Here is a 24,329-nt window from a genome sequence, read left to right as displayed (position 1 = left end):
CAGGCAGCAGGCAGAGAGAAACGTCAGTAAAATATAGACTATACGGCATCATATTCTAGATCGTAATAAATTTCATAGTCACTGTCATGAAATCCTCAATTTCTCTATATTTTAGATTTATATTGTGGTTTTCAAGTCTCTTAAACTATATGTTTCAGGTGGTTACAGACGTTTCGGAAGAACATGCTACTTTTATTCAATATGAAGATGGAGACAGTAGGTTCTTCCGCAACTTTGGTAACCTCACAGTAGACTACAGGGTGTCATAATGCAGGAGAATCCAATTTCTTTTCCTGTCATGGGAACCCAAAATTTCTACAAAATATTCTATTATGTTTGATGTTTGTAAAATTTGAGGTTCACACCTCGATGGTTATAAACAGCTCTTTCTTCAGGAATATAAAGCCATGAGGGCCGACCTAAGGCCCCTCGCTATCTTCTTCATGCTGCTTTCTTGTTTGACTTGTTATTTCACCCAGAAAATTTAGGCGATATTTTCCTCCGAAACGTCGGTTTATTTTTATCGATTCACGTGGCATTATATCTCATAAAACATCTTTGATGTCTTTCCTCATATAGGCCTAACAGCTCAAGAAATTTTCAACAGACATTCATGAAATTTGATATTGACAAATTCCGATTTTCGTTAAAATTGGGCAGTAATATCGTATACTATAAATGAAGATCTACATGAATTTGTTCAACTCTCACGCAAATTGTTACGTTATTAACGGAGGAAAAAAATTATCTTAAAAGCCACTGGGAGATTTTTTCTTTTTTTATCTCCTTTATTGACAATCAGACACTACGAAGAATTTTTGATTGAGTTCGTTGGATGAGATCTATATTTGTTTTGCTGGCGCATCCCCAGAGTTGGAGTCCGTGTGTCCATATTGGTTTGATGACTGCTCTGTATATTAGCAGCTTGTTGTCAATGGATAGGTGTGATTTGGGAGATTTGAAACGTACATTTTGTATCAAGAATTTTTTCTGTAAAACTGACTGGATTCGAGAGAAATAAGGAAATATCAGTGAATACATAATAATTATGCCGGTCACGGTAGCCGAGCGGTCTAAGGCATGTACTGTCTTCTCTCGCTTCGAAACCGGGATCGTGGGTTCGAATCCCACTCAGGGTATGGATGTTTGTGTGCGTTTTTTCTGTGTTTGTGTACAGGTAGAGGCCTTGCGACGAGCTGATCACCCGCCCAAGGAGTCCTACTGAATGTGTAAGATCTAGAAAAACCGAAGTGAACGGAGAAGTTCATGGAGGTAGGCCTAGGGCCACTGGGGCTGTAGTGCCAAGGGAGAAAAAAAACAATAGTTTTTATTCTGTGCGTGTACTTCCTAACTATTTTGCCTCTCCTTCATCTCCTTGGTCTTTTTAATCCTTTCGAACACTAGGAAGCAGCCTCTGTACAAACTGAGTAACTGTGAACCTTTCAAAGGAGGGCTTGTTCCTTTGAGACAGTTGAACTGGACAGCGCGCGCTAAGCAGAGAATGAACTGTTGAGAGTTGGTTCGGATCAGTAGAAAGTGGCTGCCTTCCTTTTCGCGTCCTTTCACCTGCAGTGCACATTCACATTAGCGTTCTTTCGTCAACTTATTAGTATAAAATTCTGTATGCTCAAATAGACCTTTCACCCAACACACAATTTTGATGCCCATAAGTTACCTAACGTTACGGTCAGGTGGTTAGTATTTAACTTCGTATTCGTGAGGCTCCAGGTTCGAATCTCGGTCGTAATTTCAGTTACCCTGGTTAAGATATTTCATGGTTTTCCTGAATTACTCCTAGGAAGTGCCTGGATTGTACCTCAAATCAGGTAACGACCAGTTTTGTAACGTTTCACCAATCATCATGCCATTTCACACCACACAGTTCAGTATGATCTACTGCACGTGTCGTTAAGTGAAATACATATATTTTGATGGATGATTTATTTGTGACTTATTTAACAGTGCATTCAAAAGCTCAGAATGTATAGCGTCAGATGATATTATTGATAAAATAAATAAGAAATATATAAATGTAAGGTAAATATACAATTTTGTCTATGTTTAATTAAACATTACAGCATAAATCATATGGGAGGCCGAGGTGTAGCTCCACGTTTTCGTGATTTCGGCGTTAGATAGAGGAGAGTGGTCAGCTTTACGTCTCAGCCGCTCTATCCCCCAGAGAAAAAGCCCCCCGATATTCTTTGGATAGGAGGCTGGGTGGGTCCAAAATGTCGGTCTGGATGCTGTGAAGTAGATGAAATTTCTTGTTTCTGTCAGGAACCGAACTGCAGTCCTCTAGTCAGTCACTACACCGACTGAGCTATCCCGGCTCATGATGTATAAATATATGTAAAGTGTATTATATGTAGTCTGCATTATTCGCGCACATGCACGCATGCAATTATATTTGCCTTTTACACAAGCAAAATTTTTTAAAATATATTTCTTGTACTTAATTACCTAATCTCAGAGTACTCTGTACACTTTTTCTTAAGACTTACCGAGATAACTACATATAATTACATTACGTATAACAAACCTGTACGCGTTTTCTGAACTGGTGTGTTAGTTCCTCCATAATGACAGTTCTTGTCTCGGGTTTGTTTTGATTTCATACCTAAGCTCTTTGCATGTTCTTAGAAGCCTTACAATTTTTACACTGCACGCAAGTTGAAAATTTACATTTTTATCACGAATGCTGTAAAAACACGTTTGTGTTGGCAACATTAGTTTTCCTAACTGTTAATTTCAGTCACCTTTACTCAATTCCCTCGGTCGAGTGCATAACTGCAGGGCTAGAAATCATTCAAGAGTCCTTGGAAGAATTGTAGTGTTTGTGTGAATACGTTCCAACAGTAATTACATTGTTAGTGTTTCTAGGATTACATATATTATTTGTAGATTCTAAAGGGCTCTGACAATGGTGTATAACACTCAGAATTACTGGGTTTTTGGACTTTGTCCATCGTCAGCCGGAAACAGATCCAGATTCCAAATTTCTTTTCTCTAAATTTTAGAATACCGGATAATAAACAAAGTAAAAAAACCCACTTGATTCTAAGTGTNTCGAACCAAGCACCTCGCCAAGGCCGCGCCATAGCTCAAGCGGTTAGTTGCAGGCTTCCCACCGCGGCGGCCCAAGTTCGATCCCGGTTCTGGTGAAGTGGGATTTGTGGTGGACAAAGTGGCACTGGGGCAGGTTTTCTCCGAGTACTTCGGTTTCCGCTGCCAATCTTCATTCCACCAATTGCTCCAGAATCACTCTCACCTATCATCTGGGGCTGGTACAGTAGGCCAGAAGTGACCGCAGTACAAGGAACTTAGTCCCACCCCACTAGCAATAAAAAAGTGTATATTGTTAGTGTTTCTCTGGATACCTCCGAACACTAATTATATTTTTACTGTTTCTGTGTATAATTTCTGACAATTGTTACATTATTAGTGTTTCTGTGAATGCTTTCCAGCACTAATTATGTTATTAGTGCTCCTGTGAACACTTCTCAACAATAATTGTATTGTTAGTATTTTGATGGTCCTTTATAATGCTAATAATGGTCTATATTTTTATTGCTTCTATGGAGACTTTCCGTAATTAATTATATTGNCTCCGAAACGTCGGTTAACACCACATATACACGGTGCCAAATCCCAGAAGACTGCTTTCTTTATATTGCTAATGTTCTGTAAATAGCCAACATTAGCCAAGCCTAGGATCTGTTGTCTAGTTTGTTTAATGACGCACCAGTGACCGAGAATATGTGGCGTCGAATGTTTCGATGATTGTGAATAGAGAACTGGAAAGGATACGGAAGGAAGCGGAAGTGACGCATGTCAGGTACAGCATTTCCATTTGCTGGGAAGGCTTCTGGAGAGCAACAGTGTTGGAAAGAGGCCTCTAGGAAAGCCAAGTAAAAGATGGGTTAATGCAGTGGAAATAGAGAATAGCGAGATTCTGAAAATGCGGAAATGGAACAGGCAAGCTTGTGGGCGTCATTTAAAGGAGACCAAGGTTCGATTTCGGGCTGTCACGCCATGGAAGAAGTAGAATAATAATAATAATAATAAGAAGAAGAAGAAGAAGAAGAGGAATAAGAAGAAAACGAAGAAGAAAAGTGGAAGAGGAGGAAGAAGAAGAGGAAACAGAAAAAGTAAAGGAAGTAGAAAATGAGGAAGAAGGAGAAGAAGAGGAGAAGGAGGAAGACATAGAAGAGGAAGAAGAAGAAGAGGAGGAACAGAAAGAGAGAGAGATGAAATAGGAAGAACAAGAAGAGGAGGAGAGGAAGAAGAGAAGGAGGAGAAGATAGAAGAGGAACAAGAAGAGGGGGAAGAGATAGAAGAGGAAGAAGAAGGAGAAGGAGGAAGACACAGAAGAGGAGGAAGAGGAGGAGATAGAAGAGGAAGAAGAGGAGGAGGAAGTGATAAAAGAGGAAGAAGGAGAAGAAGAGGAGAAGGAGGAAGACATAGAAGAGGAAGAAGAACTGCAAGAAGAAGAGGAGGAAGAGAAAGAAGTGGAAAAAGAGGAGGAGATAGAAGAGGAAGAAGAGGAGGAGGCGGAGGAGGAAGAGATAGAAGAGGAAGAAGAAGAAGAGGAGGTGGAACAGAGAGAGAGATGAAATAGGAAGAAGAAGAGGAGGAAGAGAAAGAAGAGGAGGAGGAGGGGATAGAAGAGGAGGAAGAGATAGAAGAGGAAGAAAAAGGAGAAGGAGGAAGACATAGAAGAGGAGGAAGAGGAGGAGGAACAGATAGAAGAGGAAGAAGGAGAAGAAAAGGAGAAGGAGGAAGACATAGAAGAGAAAGAAGAAGAAGAAGAGGAGGAGGAGGAACAGAAAGAGAGAGATGAAATAGGAAGAAGAAGAAGAGGAAGAAGAGACAGAAGAGGAGGAAGATAAGGAACAGATAGAAGGAGAAGAAGAGGAGAAGGAGGAAGACATAGAAGAGGAAGAAGAACTGCAAAAAGAAGAGGAGGAGATATCTGCATTTGTCTAGGACTGAGGGAGAAAAGAAAATCTCAGTCATGATGCACAATTTCCCGGTTGAGACTGGAACCAGCGGCTGTGAAACACAGACGGAAAGGCGACTGCTCATTGGCTCTAGATATTTGTTCATTTGTTGCATTATCTGAAATCCTGTTGAGAGAGAACGAGCAAGATAATATTAATGTGAACACCATTAGAGGAAACATCGTCTGCCCGGTGTAAATATATTCTGGGTGCATCCTGGAGTTGTTGTTCCCTCAAGTCAATGCGATGAACACGACAGTCCCCAGGTCAGAAGGTGAGGATGTATCGCGAGAAACAGAAGAGGTCAGCTCTCATTTACGCCGTGTGTATTTAACTTTGTATTTCAGTGTTCGAGTTTTCAGGATGTCAAGGTGATGAAAATTCATATTAGACTAAGAAGATGGATGCAACAACTTCCTCCGAAACGCCGACAAGAATATATATTGTCGTAAACTGGAAGGTAAAAGGTAAAGTTGTCCCTGTCCTTAACTAATTAAGCACTGCGCCATGAAGACGTACTGGGGAGTGGATGTGTAGATATACATTTTCTTCTTGACCTCGGCACTAGTTGGCGATGAGTGGTCAGTTTCAAGTTCCGACCGCTTTACCTCCGAGGAAGGAGCCCCTGTACCCACTGGATAGGAGACTGGGTGGGCTCCAGAGCTGGCCTGGCTGCCGCGAAAAAGAGAAAATTCTTGACCCTATCGGGATTCGAACTCCGACCCCTCGGTCGTCCAGCCCGTAGCTAGTCGCTATACCGACTGCGCTATTCCGGCTCCCCATAAGCTAGAATACCTCAAAGCAATTTATCATCCTCGTAAAGACCCGAAAACTACAAGATTCATAATTTTTCTTCATTCCCAGACATAATTGTAAAGATTAAATCGAGACACATCAGCGGCCTGGACATGTAGCACGTGTGGAAGATAAGTGTATACAAAATTTGGTAAGGAAACGTGACGGAAAGGAACCACTGGGGAGACCTAGCAGTAGATTTGTGCACAGAAGTAAAAACGGTTATGAAGGAACAGGTTGGAATTCTGTGGATTGGATTCAGCTGCTTCTGCGGGGGGGGGGGACTGATGGAGGACTGTTGTGAACAGGGTGATGAAACTTCGGGTTCCGTGAAATAATGGGAATTTCTTGAGTAGCTGAGGAACTATTAGCTTCTGAAGGGCTCTTCTCCATGGATTTGGTTGGCTAGTAAATAAAATTCTCAAATCTTTTAAACTAAAACTAAATTGAACTAAACTGAATTAAGAGAAAGTAAAATTAATCTCACATCTGCAGCTATTTCGTGATGAAATATACGTTTCATGCTATCGAATTACAACAGTAAAAGTAGTATAAATATTCACACGGCAGTCACATTCACTCTTGACATGTTTCGTGCAATAATTGTTTTACTTTCAGGACGATCTAGGTCACATGATCTCTTGTATCTTACACGAAAATATAGTCATGTACAAATTACACTACGTGTCACACGAATATATACCGTTATACATCTCCTAAGAAAGTTTAAGCTATCCCTGTAACACCCCTGGAGGCCCATAGGGTTGTGAGACGTCGAGGCTCCCACATTTCCTAGACCATCGAATCACAGATGGCGGTGAGTTTGTCAGCCTTACGCACCGGCCGCCCTCTACCCCCAGGAAGATTCCTGGTACTCATTTCTGTTAGAGGCTGAGTCGACCCCAGGGCCATAGTGCGGCTGGAAGAATTAGGTCAATTGAAAAATAGAATGACCTTATCAGGAATCGAACCTGAGACCTTCGGCTTGTAGCATAGTGCCTCAACCAACTACGCTACCGCGTCCACGTCATGTATTTATCTTCTTTGACATTCGAATGTGTGAAGAATACATGTAAACAGCGATCTCGTAGAATGTGACGTCGTGTAGTGCGATAGAATATTATCGGCGTTTCGGAGAGTGTTTCTCAGAATCTTAGGTAACCGCAGTCTTAACCAGAAATTCTGACTTCTTTCCTACAGAGCCAAATTATTTTTATGGTTTGCCAGAACTGTTTTCTTTTTCATGGAGAAATAAAAAATATACTCATAAAATCTTAAAATGTAAGGAAGTATTCCGTCTGTATGAAGCCTGACTATGTAGTTCATACAAAATGCCAACAGATGTCATTTACTGTGAGATATAGCAGTTTTAATAAAGGTCGAATTTTTCAACAGTTGGCACTTGTAGGGTTAATATTCCTCATACCGAGAACCTGAAAGATACTTGTATATATATAATTTAACTTTATTCCAGTGCTAGTCCAGCACGTGACAATATGTTATATTTCTATATAATTTTACGTCAAAATTAAGAATTGTTACTCCTCTGTGTAGCCACGAAGTATTTATCTTACCTCTAGCGTTTAAGCGAGACAGTAACTTCCTGGCTGTTTACTGCAGTTTATCCATGATTGATGGGTGTGTTTTCTAATTGCCGGTTTGCTTACTGGCCCAGTTCCTACCGCGCTGGTCGCCCTCGGCAGCCTATCTCTCTGCTTTCCTGCCATTGGCCTTGATACTGAAACATGCTCTCTCGCGTGGTACATGTGAGATCTCCATTTGCCGAACACGTATATTGTTTCCTTTAGCAGAACCGCCAGCGCCGTTATAAGGAATGCCTGGAGCCAGAATAGCTCAGTCAATTAGATGACCGAGGAATCTTGCTTCGATTCCCAACAGAGGCAAAAAAATTCTCTTCTCCGCAGCGTCCACACCTGCTCCTAGGACCCACCCACCTTCCTAGGCAACGTGAGGGAACGCGGCCCAAGCGTCAAGCTGACCATATGCATCCAGTGCCGAGGTACATCTACACTTCACTCGCACATGTATCTTCAGAGTGTGGTGCTTAATCGACCGTCTCTGTGGTCTAGTGGTCAGAGTTCCTGGCTACAGATCCAGAGGTCCCGGGATCGATTCCCAGCGTTACCACATTTTCTGAGTAGTCTGGAACTGGGTCCAATCAGCCTCGTGAGGATAATTGAAGAGTTATTTCAAGGAAACAGCGGCTCCGGTCTAGAAACCCGAGATTAACGGCCGTGGGGATTCGTTGCGCTGACCACGCGACACTCTCTATCCGCAAAAGTTTACACTAACTTCGCCGACAAGCGTCGGTTGCTCGGTCGGTATAGTTCCCTTGCGGACTCAAGCCACGGAGTTTTTTTTGTGGTGCTTAATTAAATGCTTCACGTGTATTGGCCCCTTTCGGCAACACGTGCACGTGCCTGATCTAAGAAGCGCGCAACTGCGGAAGAGAGGGAACCCGATAAGTGCCTGTAACCAGTTGCCGGCTGTGGCCCGTTTTGCGTGGTGGAACTGAAGAAAATCACAGGAAATCTCAATCAGAATGGGGCACGCGGTAGCGTAGTTGGTTGGGCCACTGTGGTACAAGCCGGAAGGTCACGAATTCGATTCCAGATTAATTATCTGTTCGGAATGATAATATTTTGTTACTTTTGTGATAGGTGTTTTTAATTTTAGAACTGAATCCTATGCCACAGGAATTTTGGCTTCACAAATTCCGCTCTTGATAACTTGTAAAAATAAAGTTGTCTCTGCTTAATTAAGAATCATGACATCAAAGACGAGTGGGGGAGTGGAGGTACAGCTCCAGCAATCTTGACCTGTACGCTAGATGGAGGTGAATGGTCGGTTTCACTCCCCGACCGCTTTACCCCCGGTACCGATAGGAGGCAGGGGGGCTCCAAAGCAGGTCTGGACGCTGTGGAGAAGAGAAAAACGATATCTCCTACCGGGAATCAAACCCCGGTCGTCCAGCCACTCGCTATACGGACTGAATTGCCACAGCCTTTTGATTCCCGTCTACAGTATTACTCAGACGAGCCCTGTATTGCCATGCGCTAGACGTTACCACCAAGCGCAATGCAGGCAGCTTCGCGGGGTCGCGAACCCTGATATTAAAAACAAACTCCGTGGTTTCAGTCCGCAAGCGAACTATACCGACCGAGCGACCTCCGCTTGTCGGCGAAGTTTGTGCCAACTTTTGCGGCTAGAGGGTGTCGCGTGGTCAGCGCAACGAATCCCCACGGCCGTTAATCTCGGGTTTCTAGACCGGAGCCGCTGTTTCCTTGAAATAGCCCCTCAGTTATCCTCACGAGGCTGAGTGGACCCCATTCCAGACCCACTACTTCCCAGAGAATGTGGTAATGCCGGGAATCTGTAGCCAGGAACTCTGACCACTAGACCACAGAGACGGTCACCCTGATATTCATGTGATGCAAACTGCCACACATTGACATTCAGCTCCGTAATACCCGAAAGGAGCAAGATGAGGACCGCTGATGATATGATAATTATCGCCCGCTTCCTTGGGCTTAACCTTTTTACCTTTTGCTGCGTAAGAACTTGCCTGTAACACGTAACTGCCATACTTGAAACTAAGAGACGAGAATCCCTTCGGTACTGCTCTGCGCTGCTTATGAAGCTACAGTATTCTTGGAGTACGTAGGAATTTACAGACGTTTCGGAGGAAACACCGAAGAGTGAACCAAGTTAGAAACAAGTAGATATGTGATCCTTCTTGGCTTCTTACTAATTGACGCTGAATTTGAAGGCATTAAGTTCCTAACGAAACGTCGGTGAAATTCTAACGTCACACGACGTCACATTCAAGAAGATATTTCATTTCGCTACATTATTGTAACTCAGTCGGTATAGTGACTGGCAACTGACTGGACGACCGAGGGGTCGGAGTTCGAGTCCCGGTAGAGTAAATTTTTTTCTTTTATCCACGAAGTCCAGACCGGTTCTAGGGCCCACCCAGCTTCGTTTACAATGGGTACTGGGGGTAAAGCGAGAGGGGCGTGAATCTGACCACTCACCTCCAACTAGTGCCGATATCAAGAAAATCTGAATATATACATCCACCCCCCCATACGCCTTCATGGCGTAGTGCTTAATTAGTTAAGCGTAAGGATAATTTTGCCTTTTGCCTCCCTTAAAATGTACTGTCACTCATTACTCCCTCTACCCTTTTCTATCTCCCCCCCCCCACGTCTTTTATGGCTTCAAAAATTAAAAACCGGATATGTCCAGAAGGAAGTGAATTGTGACATGTCGGTGCCTCTGTTTGTTTGCGGTAACCGGAAACTTGACAGAGCACGTTTCCGTATCTTTGTGTTTGGGCCGCGCCATAGTTCAAGCGGTTAGTCGCTGGTTTCCCACCGCGGCGGCCCGGGTTCAATCCCGGGCGTGGTCCAGTGGGATTTGTGGTGGACAGAGTGGCGCTGGGGCAGGTTTTCTCCGAGTACTTCGGTTTCCCCTGCCAATCTTCATTCCACCAATTGCTCCACAATCACCCTCACCTATCATCTGGGGCTGGTACAATAGGCCAGAAGTGGCCGCAGTACAAGGGACTTAGTCCCACCCCACTAGCAATAAAAGAGACGGATTTCTTTCTAAAATTAAGATGGAAAATAGAGTCCACCCCCTAAAGGTATCGTTGAACACACAGGGCTTCTATTCTGTAAGGTATGACGTGTTGATTTATGGCTTACTCTTAAGGCGCGTCCACATTACTCGTGCTCGTGTGACTCGCTATGCTCGCGACTAATGTGGACGATATGACAAGTCACGAGACAAGCAAATTTTACACTTTTAATTTGAAAACTATAGCCAATAAATTAAAATACGACTACAGCCTATACACACTACGAGTAGATATACGGATCCTCACGCGCCGAAGCCTGGCGAGCAACTGGAGTAGTGTGGACGAAGATTTACGAGCACAAGTAAAAGCCAGATGAGTCTCCCGACGAACACGAGTAATGTGGACGCGCCTTTGGAGGTATTTGTCTCCTGAAGGAGGGAGTGGGTTAAGCGGGACCTCTCTCGAAGCTTCATACACTTTATGCTTTTCCCTTAAACACTGGGAAACATCTAATAATTACGGTGTAAAATATTTTATCGAGTGGAACTATACCTCCACTCCCCCATATACCTTCATGGCACAGTGCTTAATTAATTGAGCATAATGGACAATTTTACCTTGACATAAATAACGCGATAATGAGCCGCACAGTCTACGGCATGAACCATCTTCACCCGCTCGAACACTGGGATCGTGGGTTCGAATCCCACTCAAGGCATGGATGTCTGTGTGTATGCGTTTATTCTGTGTTTATGTTCTGTGTGTAGGTAGCGGCCTTGCGTCGGGCTGATCTTCCATCCAAGGAGACCTACCGGCTGTGTATAGGTTAAGAAACTGAAAAAGCGGCCAAGGTGCGCAGTGACTGTAGAACCATAGATAGATAGATAGATAGATAGATAGATAGATAGAACGCAATAATAAACGTAATTAAAGACATTTAACGTGATGTCTAAGTGACTGGTTACTTTGTCTCCTTTGTCATACGAAGTTTACTGACAGGTCACTTTTAGTCCGATACGCTACTGCTTAGTGACTTGTTTTAGTCACAAATGTACCTAACCGCATACCAGTATGACACTGTGTGTACTGAACCATTCACCCTTGTCGCACACAGCAATCCGGACACAAAACGAAACAGTTTGACCAAGGTCCGCACCGCAACTGTCCCATTTGTGTTGTCCTCACTCGCTGAGCGCTCCTCCTGTCTGCGCTACTGTACCGTTGCGTGCTTCGGAAACTGTGACGCTTTACGTGAACGTATGGTGTTTTAATTACTTCCACGGAATATTTTAATGATTTTTTTAGGAATTATATACTGAACTTGTAAGTACATTTGGTGGCTGTATTTTACGGGTGTGTAACTTTTATTGAAAGAAGGTACAGTGTGAGTGTTAGATTTCAAGTTGTCGTGGTCGTGAGTATACACAGTATTGCATTGTGGGATGTGACACCGTGTAGTCTAATAGAATTTACCGAGGTTTTGGAGTTAGCTTTATGTTTTGTAGGATTTGAGGTTCTCACAGCGGCTGTTATAAAGGCTACACGGCAGCACATCCCAGAACATAGGACAATTCAACTTCATGCATGTTTATTGCTCGTAGCTTTCTTGGCCTATTCTTCGACCCTGAAGCTGGAGGCAGTCCGTCCCTTCAAAACGTGGGTAAAATTCTCTCAGACTCTACTGCGTCACATGGTGGTGAGGGGAACATTCGTACATAAATGAGAGGGTGTAACAAAAGCTTGGAGAAAATTACCTAGTGAGGGGCTTCATAATTTGTGCACCTGACTACATGAATGAGATTAGTGCGGCGCGTAGTACGAAGGGGAGAACGGAGAAGAACATAACAGCAACTTGGTAGTTAAATAAAAAAAGGTCACTTGGAAAACCTAATAATAGATGGGAAGGTAATATTAAAATGGATCTTAAGGAAACAGGATTGGAGGTGTGGGCTGGATTTATGTGGCTAATAATGGGCTTGGTAACGAAAAATTTGCTACACAAAATTGTAGATATATTTGACCGGTTGAGTAACTAGAAGCTTCTCAAAAATGACTCTGCTTCATTTAGTTAAATAATTTAATGAATATTATTTTAATAACTCAAATATCGGCGTATCTGTCAATGGTGTTGATTCAATTAATGGGACAGCGGAATTCTGCCTATTGAAAGGTTCAATAAAAACCAAGTTACGTAATGACAGTACACAATGCTTTCCATTCAGTGACATCATGAGATTCCGACTTCACTAATATACCGCATCAAGGTTGGAGTCCTTTTTCCTCATTAAAAGCGATGTATAATACTCAGAATTACTGGGGTTTTGGCCTTTGTTCATCGTTCACTAGTTCTAGAAACTAGAAAACACAACGTTTCTCCATCCTCAGGTGAGGGAGGGACAGGCTAACCTCAGTCACTGGACAACCTATGTCAGTATAACTGACTGTGGCTCTACAGCCCTAGGTTAGCCCTTTCTAAGGGACCCAACAGAGTAGGTGTCCCCTGCTCACCTGAGGATGGAAACAGATTCAGTTCCCGAAACGTTGTGTTCTCTAGTTTCTAGAATACCGGACGATGAGCAAAATCCGAGAGCCAAGTAATCTTGACCATAGATTTAATCTACAATTAACCACTGTTTAGATGTTAGTGAGGATCAGAGAGTTATTTTACGACTTTGCGAGGATCTAGATCAATGTTTTACTCAAACTGTGATCCGCAGACCACTGGTGGTCCGCCAGAAGATCCACAGTATTACATATAGTCCATACAACGATATAACATATAATAAAAGTAAAAAGTAAAGCTGTCCCTGTACCAGGCCGTGAAGGCCCATAGGGTTGTGAGACGTTGAGGCTCCCACGTTATCTAGACAATCGGCTCAAAGATGGCGGTAAGGTTGTTAGCCCTACGCGCCGGCCGCGCTTTACTCCCCAGCAAAATTATGTAATTAATTCCTGGTACTCATTTCTGTTAGTGGCTGAGTCAACCCCAGGGCCATAGTGCGGCTGGAAGGATTAGGTCAACTGAAAAAAAAATCCAATGACCTCATCGGGACTTGAACCCGCAACTTTCCGGCTTGTAGCATAGCCCCTCAACCAATAAACAAAATAATTTAAATTTAAATATTGTGAGTAAACGTTGTTTGATATTCTCTACCGCTAAGCTAACGCTCACGGAGCCTTTCCTTTTCTTTTGGTACTCCGGGGCTATGATCTGGACGGCCGGGCTTCGATCCCCAGCAGGAATAAGGGATTTTTCTTTATTTTGCAGCATTCCCTATGGCACTGGGGACCGCCCAGTCTCATATCCAGTGCGTATAGGGGGCACTTTCCCAGGGATTAAAGCGGCCGAGCTGTGAAGCTGACTACATATCTCCATCTAGTGCGGAAATAAAGAAGAGTGGAGCCATAGCTTCCCTCCCCCCGTACACCTTCCTGCCTTAGTGCTTAATTAATTAAACACAGGGGCAACTTTACCTTTTAATTTACTTACACTGAAACATAATGTGGCACTTAATTAGCAAAGTCATGTAAAGTTCGACGTGATATGTCCTCCACTTGCTGCGCCCTATTGTCATTAGAAGAGAGTACATTCGCTTTGTATCCTGTAAGCATGAAGACGGACATGTTTTCCGAACAATGTTACACTGCGTAACTTCTCGCTATGTCGAGTTTTGCGTGTCATTCTGTCACACTTTAACATTCCGAACTGACTTGCCTGAAACCTGGGTCCTCGCATCGCGAGTTTTATTTCGTTTCCCAACCACCTGACCATCAGTCAACTTCAGAATATTTTTCCACCCGTTCCAAAAGCAGCGGGGAGAGCCCCCCAGGCATCCAGAATTCCTCTTCTTCCTTCAAATTAAGCGTGAAATGTTTACGATTTTCACCCTTGGAGTTAGCACCCCCGTTGGTCCTTGTTGCAGATAAAATCCAGCTCCCTGATGTCCTGTACCCTTGTCTTAGAACGTTAATCATACCTTGCCTGCTGTGATTTTTTTTTCAGGGTTTTTTTTTTCAACCCATACTCTCAGACTGCCTAATCCAAATTATAATTTCCCATGTGTTTAAGAAACATGTCATACGTTTTATGTACACGTATATTGTTATTCTTTGCCTAAAATTTCCTTGATGACGCGTCATCATCATCAGATAGTGCAGTAAATCATTATGCGATCGTTGGAAATTTAAATTCATTTCTTCAGTTAGTTAGTTAACGACGTTCTTGGTATAGAGTCGATATAGAGTTGGTATGAATCTGGAGCAGTTGGTGCCACTGCGTCCACCACAAATTCTACACTCCTACACTTCCTTACCCGGGATTGATCCCGGCCTACCGCGGTGTGGAACTGACGAGTAAGAGCCGGGTTTTGGCGTCACTTCTACTGAATTATGCAAAAACAAACTCCGTGGTTCTAGTCCGCAAGCGAACGATACCGACCGAGCGACCGCCGCTTGTCAGAGAAGTTAGTGCCAACTTTAGCGGATAGAGGGTGTCGCGTGGTCAGCGCAACGAATCCCCACGGCCGATAATTTCAGTTTTCTAGACCGAAGCCGCTGTTTCCTTGAAATACGTAGCTCACGAGGCTGAGTGGACCCGTTCCAGACCCACTACTTCTCAGAAAATCTGGTAGCGCCGGGGATCGAACTCGGGACCTCTAGATCTGTAGCCATGAACTCTGACCACTAGACCAAAGAGGCGATCACTGAATTCTACTTCCTACATAATTTAGGAATGAAAATTCCGGAGATAACTTTGAGCACACAGGGAATTTTCTTCCGTAAGGTTACCTCCCCAAATTATGTCGTACTCTCAGAGATGTTTCAGAAGAAGGAAAGATGCTCTCCATTGACTTAGGTACATGGGATGTGTATGTTTCGGGAATTGGTTCTACTTATGCCCTCAAGTTTAGTATATACGACGTTAACCACAATTCTCGTAGCGTTATAAATTATGATGTAAGCCGGTAGTGTTCGCGGACCACTATTTGAGAGACATAATTGTCCTATCCTATTGTTACTGAATTTGGGGCTCTCATAGACGCGATTATGAATTGTTGTACTTTCTGTCTAGTCCGGTGAATTTAACTGACGTTTCGGAGGAACACGTCTCTCTTCAACTTCTAATTATAAACATAGGTCTGTTTCCCGCCTGTGTTATGCTTATTTCTTGCGGTGACGTGCTGGATTCAACCGGCTATGGGTGGGGTCTACTCACCAGTTTTTGTGAAAATGTTAGTGAAATTTGGTGCTTCAGGTGCCCAGAAATTTTCTGCACTATCCACAATATTTTTCAGAAACTACCTCGAACTATGAATTTGGTTGTCACAGGCGCGATTGTGAAAACTTCTGCCTTCTCGGACATAACGCAGTGCAGTGTTGAAATTCAACCGATTTTCCTAAGGAACGTATCACCACTGTTTTTAAAATTCGGAGATAAGCCAATCAAGAAACGAGCATAAAACAGTGAGCAAACAGAGCTCTGATTACTCTTCGGCCCCGAAGATGGAGGAGATTTATTCAGTCGAAACGTCGGTTGACCTTCACTAGACTTCTCATCGTTATATCCCAAAAGATGAAACTCTTCATTCCTACTGTTGACCACGAAAACCAGGTGAGGGGTTCTTGTAACGGGTCCCTCAGTTCAAATGTTCCCTAACCCACACCTTCGAGCCTTCAGATCTGTGGTGTAACTATTTAGTGCCACTATGCATGGAATGTTGAACAGTATTGCGGCCATTTTGTTCTTTTAATGATCTGTTTACACGGAGATCAACCGCAGGTCGTCGACTCTTTCTAACATCACATGGAACAGTTTTTGTTATCGGGTTTCGGAAGTTGCCGGAAATCTTCGTCATGCCTGCCTTTCCATATATTTTCATGCAAAAATTCGAAAAAGAAAAAAACTTCTGGAGAGATTTTGATGAGATCTACAGGCGTAACAGAGTGAAGGGTCCAGAACTCTTCGGCTGTGCTTGCATTTCCTAACCAATTTTCTGAGCGTGCCCCAAGCCAGCCGGGCTCCACTGTGAAATTAACACAGCATATAGTGTGATGTTCCTCTATCTCATTCCATAACAGGCCCAGGTACCCGTGTCAGCGTCAGACGATGACACCTGCAGGTACATTTGACCCCTTCATGTCATAACAGATTAGTTAACCTTGGTGTGACGGATGTGGTATATAATCTAATGAATACTATATTTGGGATTCTTCTTATTAAGTATAAAATTAAATTGTCTTTTCTTTGGTGTGGCACGAGAATAATATGTGGACTTTCTTCCTGAGGGGGGGAAATAGGTTGAGAATGGGTGAGAATGAAGTACTGAGGAGAATATTTGGACCTAAGAAGCACGATATAATAAGAGGAAGGGGAAATTACATAACGAGGGGTTTTATCTTTGTACTCCTCACATACTCCACGTACTTGGAACAGATCAAGGAGTGCGAGATACAGTACTCAGTGATCTTGTTACAAATGTGTTAAAAATTTAGCTAGGAGTCTGAAAGGAATTGAGCATTTTGTGTTTACCTACCGGTAGATTAAAGACAATATTACAAGGAGTTCGAGTAGACGTCATGAAGCATATTTCCATATATCATTGTTCTCCACGGTATAAATATATTATAATTTTATTTCAGTCTATAAGAACATATTATTGCAATACGTCTACACATTATGTCTACTCAGATTTTCTGAATAAGAATGTGACCTCAAGGATTCACTACTACTACTACTACTACTACTGACACTATCACAGTATTGTTTTGCTTCTGCTATCGCTACTGCTAACTTTACTACTGCCATGATTTCTAATACAATTGGTACTGCCACTGCTGTCACTCCCAGTACGGCTAATACCACTAAAGACACAAGGTAAAGTTGTCCATGTAATTATTTAATTAAACAGAACACCATGAAGACGTATGGGGGAGTGGAGGTATACCTGCACCATTCTTTATCTAAGTACTAGTTGGAGAAGAGTAGTCAGCTTCACGCCCCGGCCGCTTTACCAAGGTAGCCATTCCATAGCGGTTTCCTACTACTGCTGCTAACTCAGTGCAGTTCAGTTTATGTATTAGAGCGTCTGACAAGAACGGCACAACGCAGGATAATTACGAAACCTACGAGTATTTTTATTCATGAGGCAGAGAAAAGGAGCGTCTGACAGTGGGATGATATGTTGGCTGAAATCGCCACAAACAGCTGACAGGCTGACAGGTTTCATGATTAAGACAAAAGTATCCTTACAATTTCTTGTGCAAGAAGATAAAAACAAATTAGAAATTTCTGTTATGTAAGAGCGTCTAAAAACCTCGGACGCACGAAGTCACCTTGACATTTTATGAAGGTAAGAATTTGTGTTACTGCATGAGCTTCCGGTACAGAGCCGCGATGGCGCAGCCAGTGTATCGACTGGACTGCAGACTGGGCGACTGGGGAATCAGGGTTCTCTTCCCGACAGACACCAGCCCGCCTCTGACACTCAATGCAACGGATGAAGGTGGGCCCTTTATTCCGGGAGAGGAGCAGCCGGGGGGGGGCAATCACTCAGCTCTGTCTAGTGCCAAGGTTGAGACTGTGTGGAGCTCTACATCCAGTTACCCATATAGGACCTGTAGGGTCATTAACGCTTTCATAGAAACCAGCCACTAGAACCTACACTCCACACTCCTAGCATTCTTTTTCTTTTCCTTGTCACTACAGCCCCAGTGGACCTAGGCCTACCTCCATGAACTTCTCCGTTCACTTCGGTTTTTCTAGATCTTACACATTCGGTAGGACTCCTTGGGCGGGTGATCAGCTCGTCGCAAGGCCACTACCTGTACACAAACACAGAGAAACGTACACACACAAACTAAACATCCATACCCTGAGTGGGATTCGAACCCACGATCCCGGTTTCCAAGCGAGCGAAGACAGTACATGCCTTAGACCGCTCGGCTACCGTGACCGACCCTAGCATACTTATCCCTCCACCTACCTCTAGATCTTACACTGCCCTCATAAGCCATAATTCTCTGATACCCAGGTACAAAGTTAATTTTCCTTTAGCTTTCACAGACTGTATATAAAAAGGTTAAGTTGTGCCTGTGTTTAATTAGTTAAGCACTATACCAAGAAGACGCATGAGGGAGTATAGCTCCACTTTTCTTGACTTCGGCACTAGATGAAGGAAAGTGGTCAGCTACCCCCGTAGAAATCCCTCCCCGAGAGTCGGTCTGGACGTTGTGAGGAAGAGAGAAATTTTATATTGCCTGGAATCGAACCTGGACCATCCAGCCCATATCCCGTCAGTAAGGAGACTGAGCTATCCTGACTCCTTTAAGGACATCGGACTATCCGCTTTTCTGGACCCGTGGTTTCATTCAGTCTCTTCGGACGAACACCGGAGGAGTATCATGACTTAGGCAATGACACCTTCCTGTATAATCCGTACTTACTTGCTGTTCGTCATGTAACGTATGTAGTTGAAATTGTATCGTTAAATGACTTTAAAATCAATAAAGATGAAGACAGCAAGAATATTTATATTTCTTGACATTATAACATTATTTTCTTAAAAGCCATATTGATTATGAATTATTGACCCATCCATCTGATGCAACTGCAAATAACCTTCCTCGGTGAATAACAGCGTGAAATAACGCAATCTTCAAACAAGAAATTGGTTGAGCAAAGATCTTTACGATATTTCCGTGATAAAATTTGCCCAATATGGGAGTAACTGTGAGAATGCATAACCTCCCAATAAGTGTGATCTCTTATTCTCAAGGTTGAAGCTGCAAATGGGTGAAACTGAACAGTCACCTTTATGTACAAGACTGTGCGGAGCATAGCCTACAGTCCCCTACATGTCTTCATGTCCTGGTGCTCAGGCAGAACACTCATATTTCTTTTTTTATTCTGAGAATGGAGTGAAAAAGAATTCCTTGATTTTAGGCTGCAAGCAGTCCACTGTACTAACGCCGCATGATAGATGAGAGAAATGCAGCGTTTAATGAAATAAAAATTCACAGGGAAAATCCATACACTAGGAGAAAACCTGCCTCAGTGTTATAATTATACCAGTCCAGTGCAGCAAATTGCTGCTTGGTTTCGGGTCCCGTCAGGACCGATGACCTTTCATCCAAACTTTAGCGTGTTTTAAAATTGGGCCTTCTCTTCGAGCAGAAGAGGGCTCTGGCTACGACCTGACACGCCCCCCTCCCTCTACTGACTGACTAACACCAAATTTACCTGTTTCTTCTGACCTACTCGAAGGATGCGACCTTGCTTATAACGGTCTGTGGTTCGGAAAATCCTTGCGTTCTAGATGACCATACCATCTCAAATTGAAGATCTAGCCTGGAGATAATGTGTTCGTCCGACATTTCAATACAGGAGACCGCGATCCACATATTTACCTCATATACAACGGTTGAAGTACTTGCTGTTATACAAAGTGACAAATGTACGTCTTTGTTTGCAGTGGAGGACGTGCTGAAGGAGCATTCCCTCCGGGGTGGCGCGACCACAGTGAGCCTCCGACGCTGCCAGAGCGAACGTCTGTTGCCCACAAACAGTGACGACCTCGAGCGACAGAAGCCACAGCTGCAAGCGGCTGGAGCTGCGGTTCTGTTTAATGACACTATGAGGCTTCGTCTGCAGACGGCACGTCCTGATATACGACAGGTGTTCAGCGACCCTGGAGTTCCAGCCACTTGCACAAGCAACGGGACTCTGATAGAAACACCTAAACGGCCACAGCGTATGCTAAGTCCTGGAAGACCACGTCCCAAAGAACCTCCGCCACCTCCTCCACCCCCATCATCAAACTTTCCTCAAGAAAACACAGAGCAAGCCCTTCCAGAACTTCCACCGAGGCAAATCTTCCCTTTCACTAAGAAACAAATAGAGCAAATGAATCAACAAGCTCGTAAGTTCTCAATTAAATCTAATTCCAAACAGAAAATTACATCATCTTCTGTTCCAAAAGTGAACAAATCATTGTTTGATTCAGAAGCATTAGAATCATCAAATATTCTGCCAGTTTCATGGTCACCATTGGCGACTTCAACCTCTCAGTCCATTTGTGAGACTGCTGATAAAGCTATGAAGAAAAAGGAACATCGACACAGCGACCCTGGCCCAGTTGTACCGAAACTTGTGGTACACATTGAGAATTCTTCAGAAGGGCAGCGTGAGGAACGACGATTACAGTCAGATATAATACTAGAAACCACATCGTGCAATTTGCAGGGGGAACCAAAGCAGGATACAGTAAATTCTCTAGTGAAAATCACGTCAAAAAGAGTGGATCAGACTGATGATAAAGTATGTACAATTGTCACTGTATCAGCCCCAGGATCTCCAATGGCAGACGTGCATCGCTTGCAGATAAAAGGAGACTATGCTGCCACAGATGTGAGCCCAGGACCTCGAAGGCGGACTTCCATTCTCATCAACAGTGAAGACTCCTCCAGAGATATTAAACATGTTGGATTTAACAACAGTGGGAATTCTTCTGTCACATCCCTTATGGTCCAAGATGACATCAGCACATCTCCAGTTAAGAAAGATAATAGTAACAAAGTGACCATTAGTGTTGGTGGTGTTTCAGGTGGTTTGCTGTCCGAAGTAAAGCACCAAAATACTGGCAATACAAATTTAAGTTCCTCGTGTACAGTTATTGGTACTTCTTGTTCAACATTGAACTCAAACATGTACAACAATAATATTAGTTCCTCTACATTGCTTTCATCAGATCAAGTTAATGTCATCCCTGTGACCCCTGAGAAACATGTTGAAAGAACATTGTTGGTAGTGGATCACCATGACAACAGTGAGAGAAGTAGTAATACTGTATTACATTCCAGAAATGGTGATATTCCTCTTTCAGTGAACAATGACAATGATAACAGGGTTGTTAACAGTGCAATAACAATTATTGAGAGTGTTGAAGAGAATGTTCAGAATTCATCCTCAAATGTTATTTTGCTACCCAGATTGAGAGGAATAGACCCCTCTTCAACATCTGCCGTTGTCAATGATGAAGATATTTTCTTGAATCCAGTTGAAGCTGTTAAAAGAAATCTCGTACCACACATATGTGGAAAGAAGGACTTGGCAACAGGAGATGAAACTACTAATATGTCCTCATCTCCAACAGATAGACTCAACAAGTTAACAGAATTACAAAACGATGCAGTAGATACTGAACAAGAGACGTTAAAAGAAGGAGATTACTTCATGGCCGATGTAGTATCAAAGTTAATGGATCTGAACACCAGTGAGCAAAACCCGGTACATTCAAATATATCAGCTATAGTTTCAAAGAGCTCAGAAGACACATTGCCAACAGTTATAGAACAGGAAGAAGAAGGTGATGATGATGTTTTCCAGGCATGTTTATTAACAGAGACAGAAGAACGCCGGAAATGTGTTAATAGTTTGGATAAGGAACACTGTAAAATGGCAGATAAAAGTCTCTCTGGTGACTCTAGTGGTTTGAACACAGCTCCTATTTCTGTTGAAGCAGAGAATGAAGGAATTGCAAATAAAGAAGAAGATACTGGTATCACCTCTACTTCTCGGTTATCTCTTTCTCTGAAAGAGTCTGATCCGAATGTAATGGAGAAAGATGATCAACGAAGTGAAGTAGAGATAGGAGACAAGAGAGGATCCAGCAGTGAACCAAACAATGAAACTGATGATGAAAATATTTATGAGAGCATCAAAGATCCAATATATGAGGAAATTCCCGATACACCTCCTCCATTACCTTTATCACCACCTCCATCACTTGATGATCTTGAGGAACTCAAGAGAGGTTCAAGGTCCATCTTTGAAGGTGCCTCCAAATATGATATTCTGAGCTACCTCGTAGGTGCAAAGGAACGTGGAATAGTTCCAGAAGAAACTTATTACAGTGGAAGCGCTAATGGAGATGAGGTTATAGAGATAATTGGCGTGAAGCCAATTCAGGATGAGGATGAAGGAAGGCAGTCTCATCAGAGAATGACATCACTGGACCTTGGTGATCTGAGCAGCAGGGTGAGCCATTTGAGCAATGCTAGTGACTCTAGTGAGGATAGCTGTAACCTCATAATCTCCAGCATTGGGGAAGATGCATCATCTCCAAACAAGGTACTATATTAAAGATCTCTGGATGCAATAGTTATATTATGAAAATGAGCACTCACTACATGCTAGGGGTCTTGGTCTCAATTTGCAGATTTATTTCTCTTCCACGAGGCTAAGACTGGCGGTGGCTCCCTCCCAGTCCCCTATGCAATGGTTACTGGAACTCAACTGTGGGAAAATATCTAATTAGCGTAAATTTTCCTGCATCTATTGCTGAGGTTAAGAATGCATGGATCTATACCTCCACTCTTCCATACTAAATTGTGATGTGGCTCTCAGTTAAGCACTTAGGTAAATTAGGTATTTGCCATCTTGTAGCTCGAAGGTCATACTAGCATTTCTGGTTGGCACGCGATAGCGTAGTTGGTTGCAGCACTACGCCGGAAAGTTGAGGGTTCGATTCTCAATCAGATCATTTTTCAGTTAATATAATCTTTCCGGCCTCACTATGACCATGTGATCGACTCAGTATCTAACAGAAATGAGTACCAGGGAACTTCCTGGGGATACAGGACGGCTGGCAATTAAGGTTGACAACCTCACCTTCATCTGTGAGCCAATTGTCTAGAGAAAATTGGGAACCTCGACGTCTCACAACTTTATGAGACCCAAATGGTCCGTTACAGGGATAGCTTTACTTTTTTTTACTTTTAATAACATTTCTGAGGACTCTGGTGTCTCCATTTCTTAACCTGAAAACAGTTTCACCCTCCAAAGTGATGACTACAGATCCACAATCTGAATTATCACCACCAAACTTAAAATTTAAATTCTGTCTTGGCCATCACAGCTGTGTGTTCAGGGTCACACAATTTATATTAATAACGTGTATTTAAACTGTGAAAAGCAAGTTTAGCAGCATTTAGAATAAGGAATTAAAAGAAGAAAATGCTGAATCACGCAGTTGTACTCGGACAAAAGGAATTTGCAGACAGTGATTTGTTCGGGCTGCCAGTCACGTGAACATTTGGCATGACAGGTGCAGTTCCGCAGGTTTCGCGTCTGCGCAATGAGCTGCAGTAAGAAATGTGTCTTCAAGAGTTCAGCAGGGTTTGATCAACTGCACTTGGATTCAAATCTGATTACAAATTGAGTGATTGAAACTAAATTACATGAAGTTCACACATTCAGTGTCACTTATACCCAATAATCCCATCACAGTAGTACGTTTTAGAAAGAATACTGCTAAGTGGAACGTGTGTAGGAAAAAAGGTAAAGCTATCCTCGTAAGAGGCCGTGGAGGCCCATAGGGTTGTGAGACGTCAAGGCTCCCACATTTTCTAGACAATCAGCTCACAGATGGCGGTGAGGTTAAGTAAAGATATCCCAATAAGAGGCCGTGGAGGCTATAGGGTTGTGAGACGTCACGGCTCCCACATTTTCTAGACAATCGGCTCACAGATGGCGGTGAGGTTAAGTAAAGATATCCCAGTAAGAGGCCGTGGAGGCTATAGGGTTGTGAGACGTCAAGGCTCCCACATTTTCTAGAGGCTGAGTCTACCTCGGGTCCATAGTGCGGTTGGAAGGATTAGGTCACTTGATAAATCTAATGACCTCATTGGGAATCGAACCCGCAACCTTCCGGCCGGAACCTATGTATATATGGAAAATTACCGATAAATTTGTATTTACTGCATTTTGATTTAAAATGGATTACAAGGTGGGTCACAAATTAAATTAGACGAAGTTTATGCGTCCACTGTCGCTTATGCCAGCCAGTCCCGTGTAAAAAGATTGAAAACAGAATTATTACGAAACTGGAGCTGTGTGGAGACAGGAAAATGCTGATAAGTTCATTAGT

General features: G+C 43.1%; 1 protein-coding gene across 2 annotated transcripts in view; it reads left to right on the top strand.

The window, feature by feature from the left end:
* Nucleotides 1–24,329, top strand: part of LOC111872405 — a 184,875-nt gene that overhangs the window by 133,232 nt on the left and 27,314 nt on the right. For both annotated transcript variants that reach the window (XM_023866264.2, XM_023866265.2), the window contains exon 4: nucleotides 19,875–22,531. In XM_023866264.2, coding sequence (XP_023722032.1) covers nucleotides 19,875–22,531 — 2,657 coding nt within the window. The remainder of the gene's footprint in view (nucleotides 1–19,874; nucleotides 22,532–24,329) is intronic.

Source organism: Cryptotermes secundus, unplaced genomic scaffold (genome assembly GCF_002891405.2).
Source record: "Cryptotermes secundus unplaced genomic scaffold, Csec_1.0 scaffold247, whole genome shotgun sequence".
NCBI classification, from domain to species: Eukaryota; Metazoa; Arthropoda; class Insecta; order Blattodea; family Kalotermitidae; genus Cryptotermes; species Cryptotermes secundus.
This window is presented reverse-complemented; position numbering and strand designations above follow the sequence as displayed.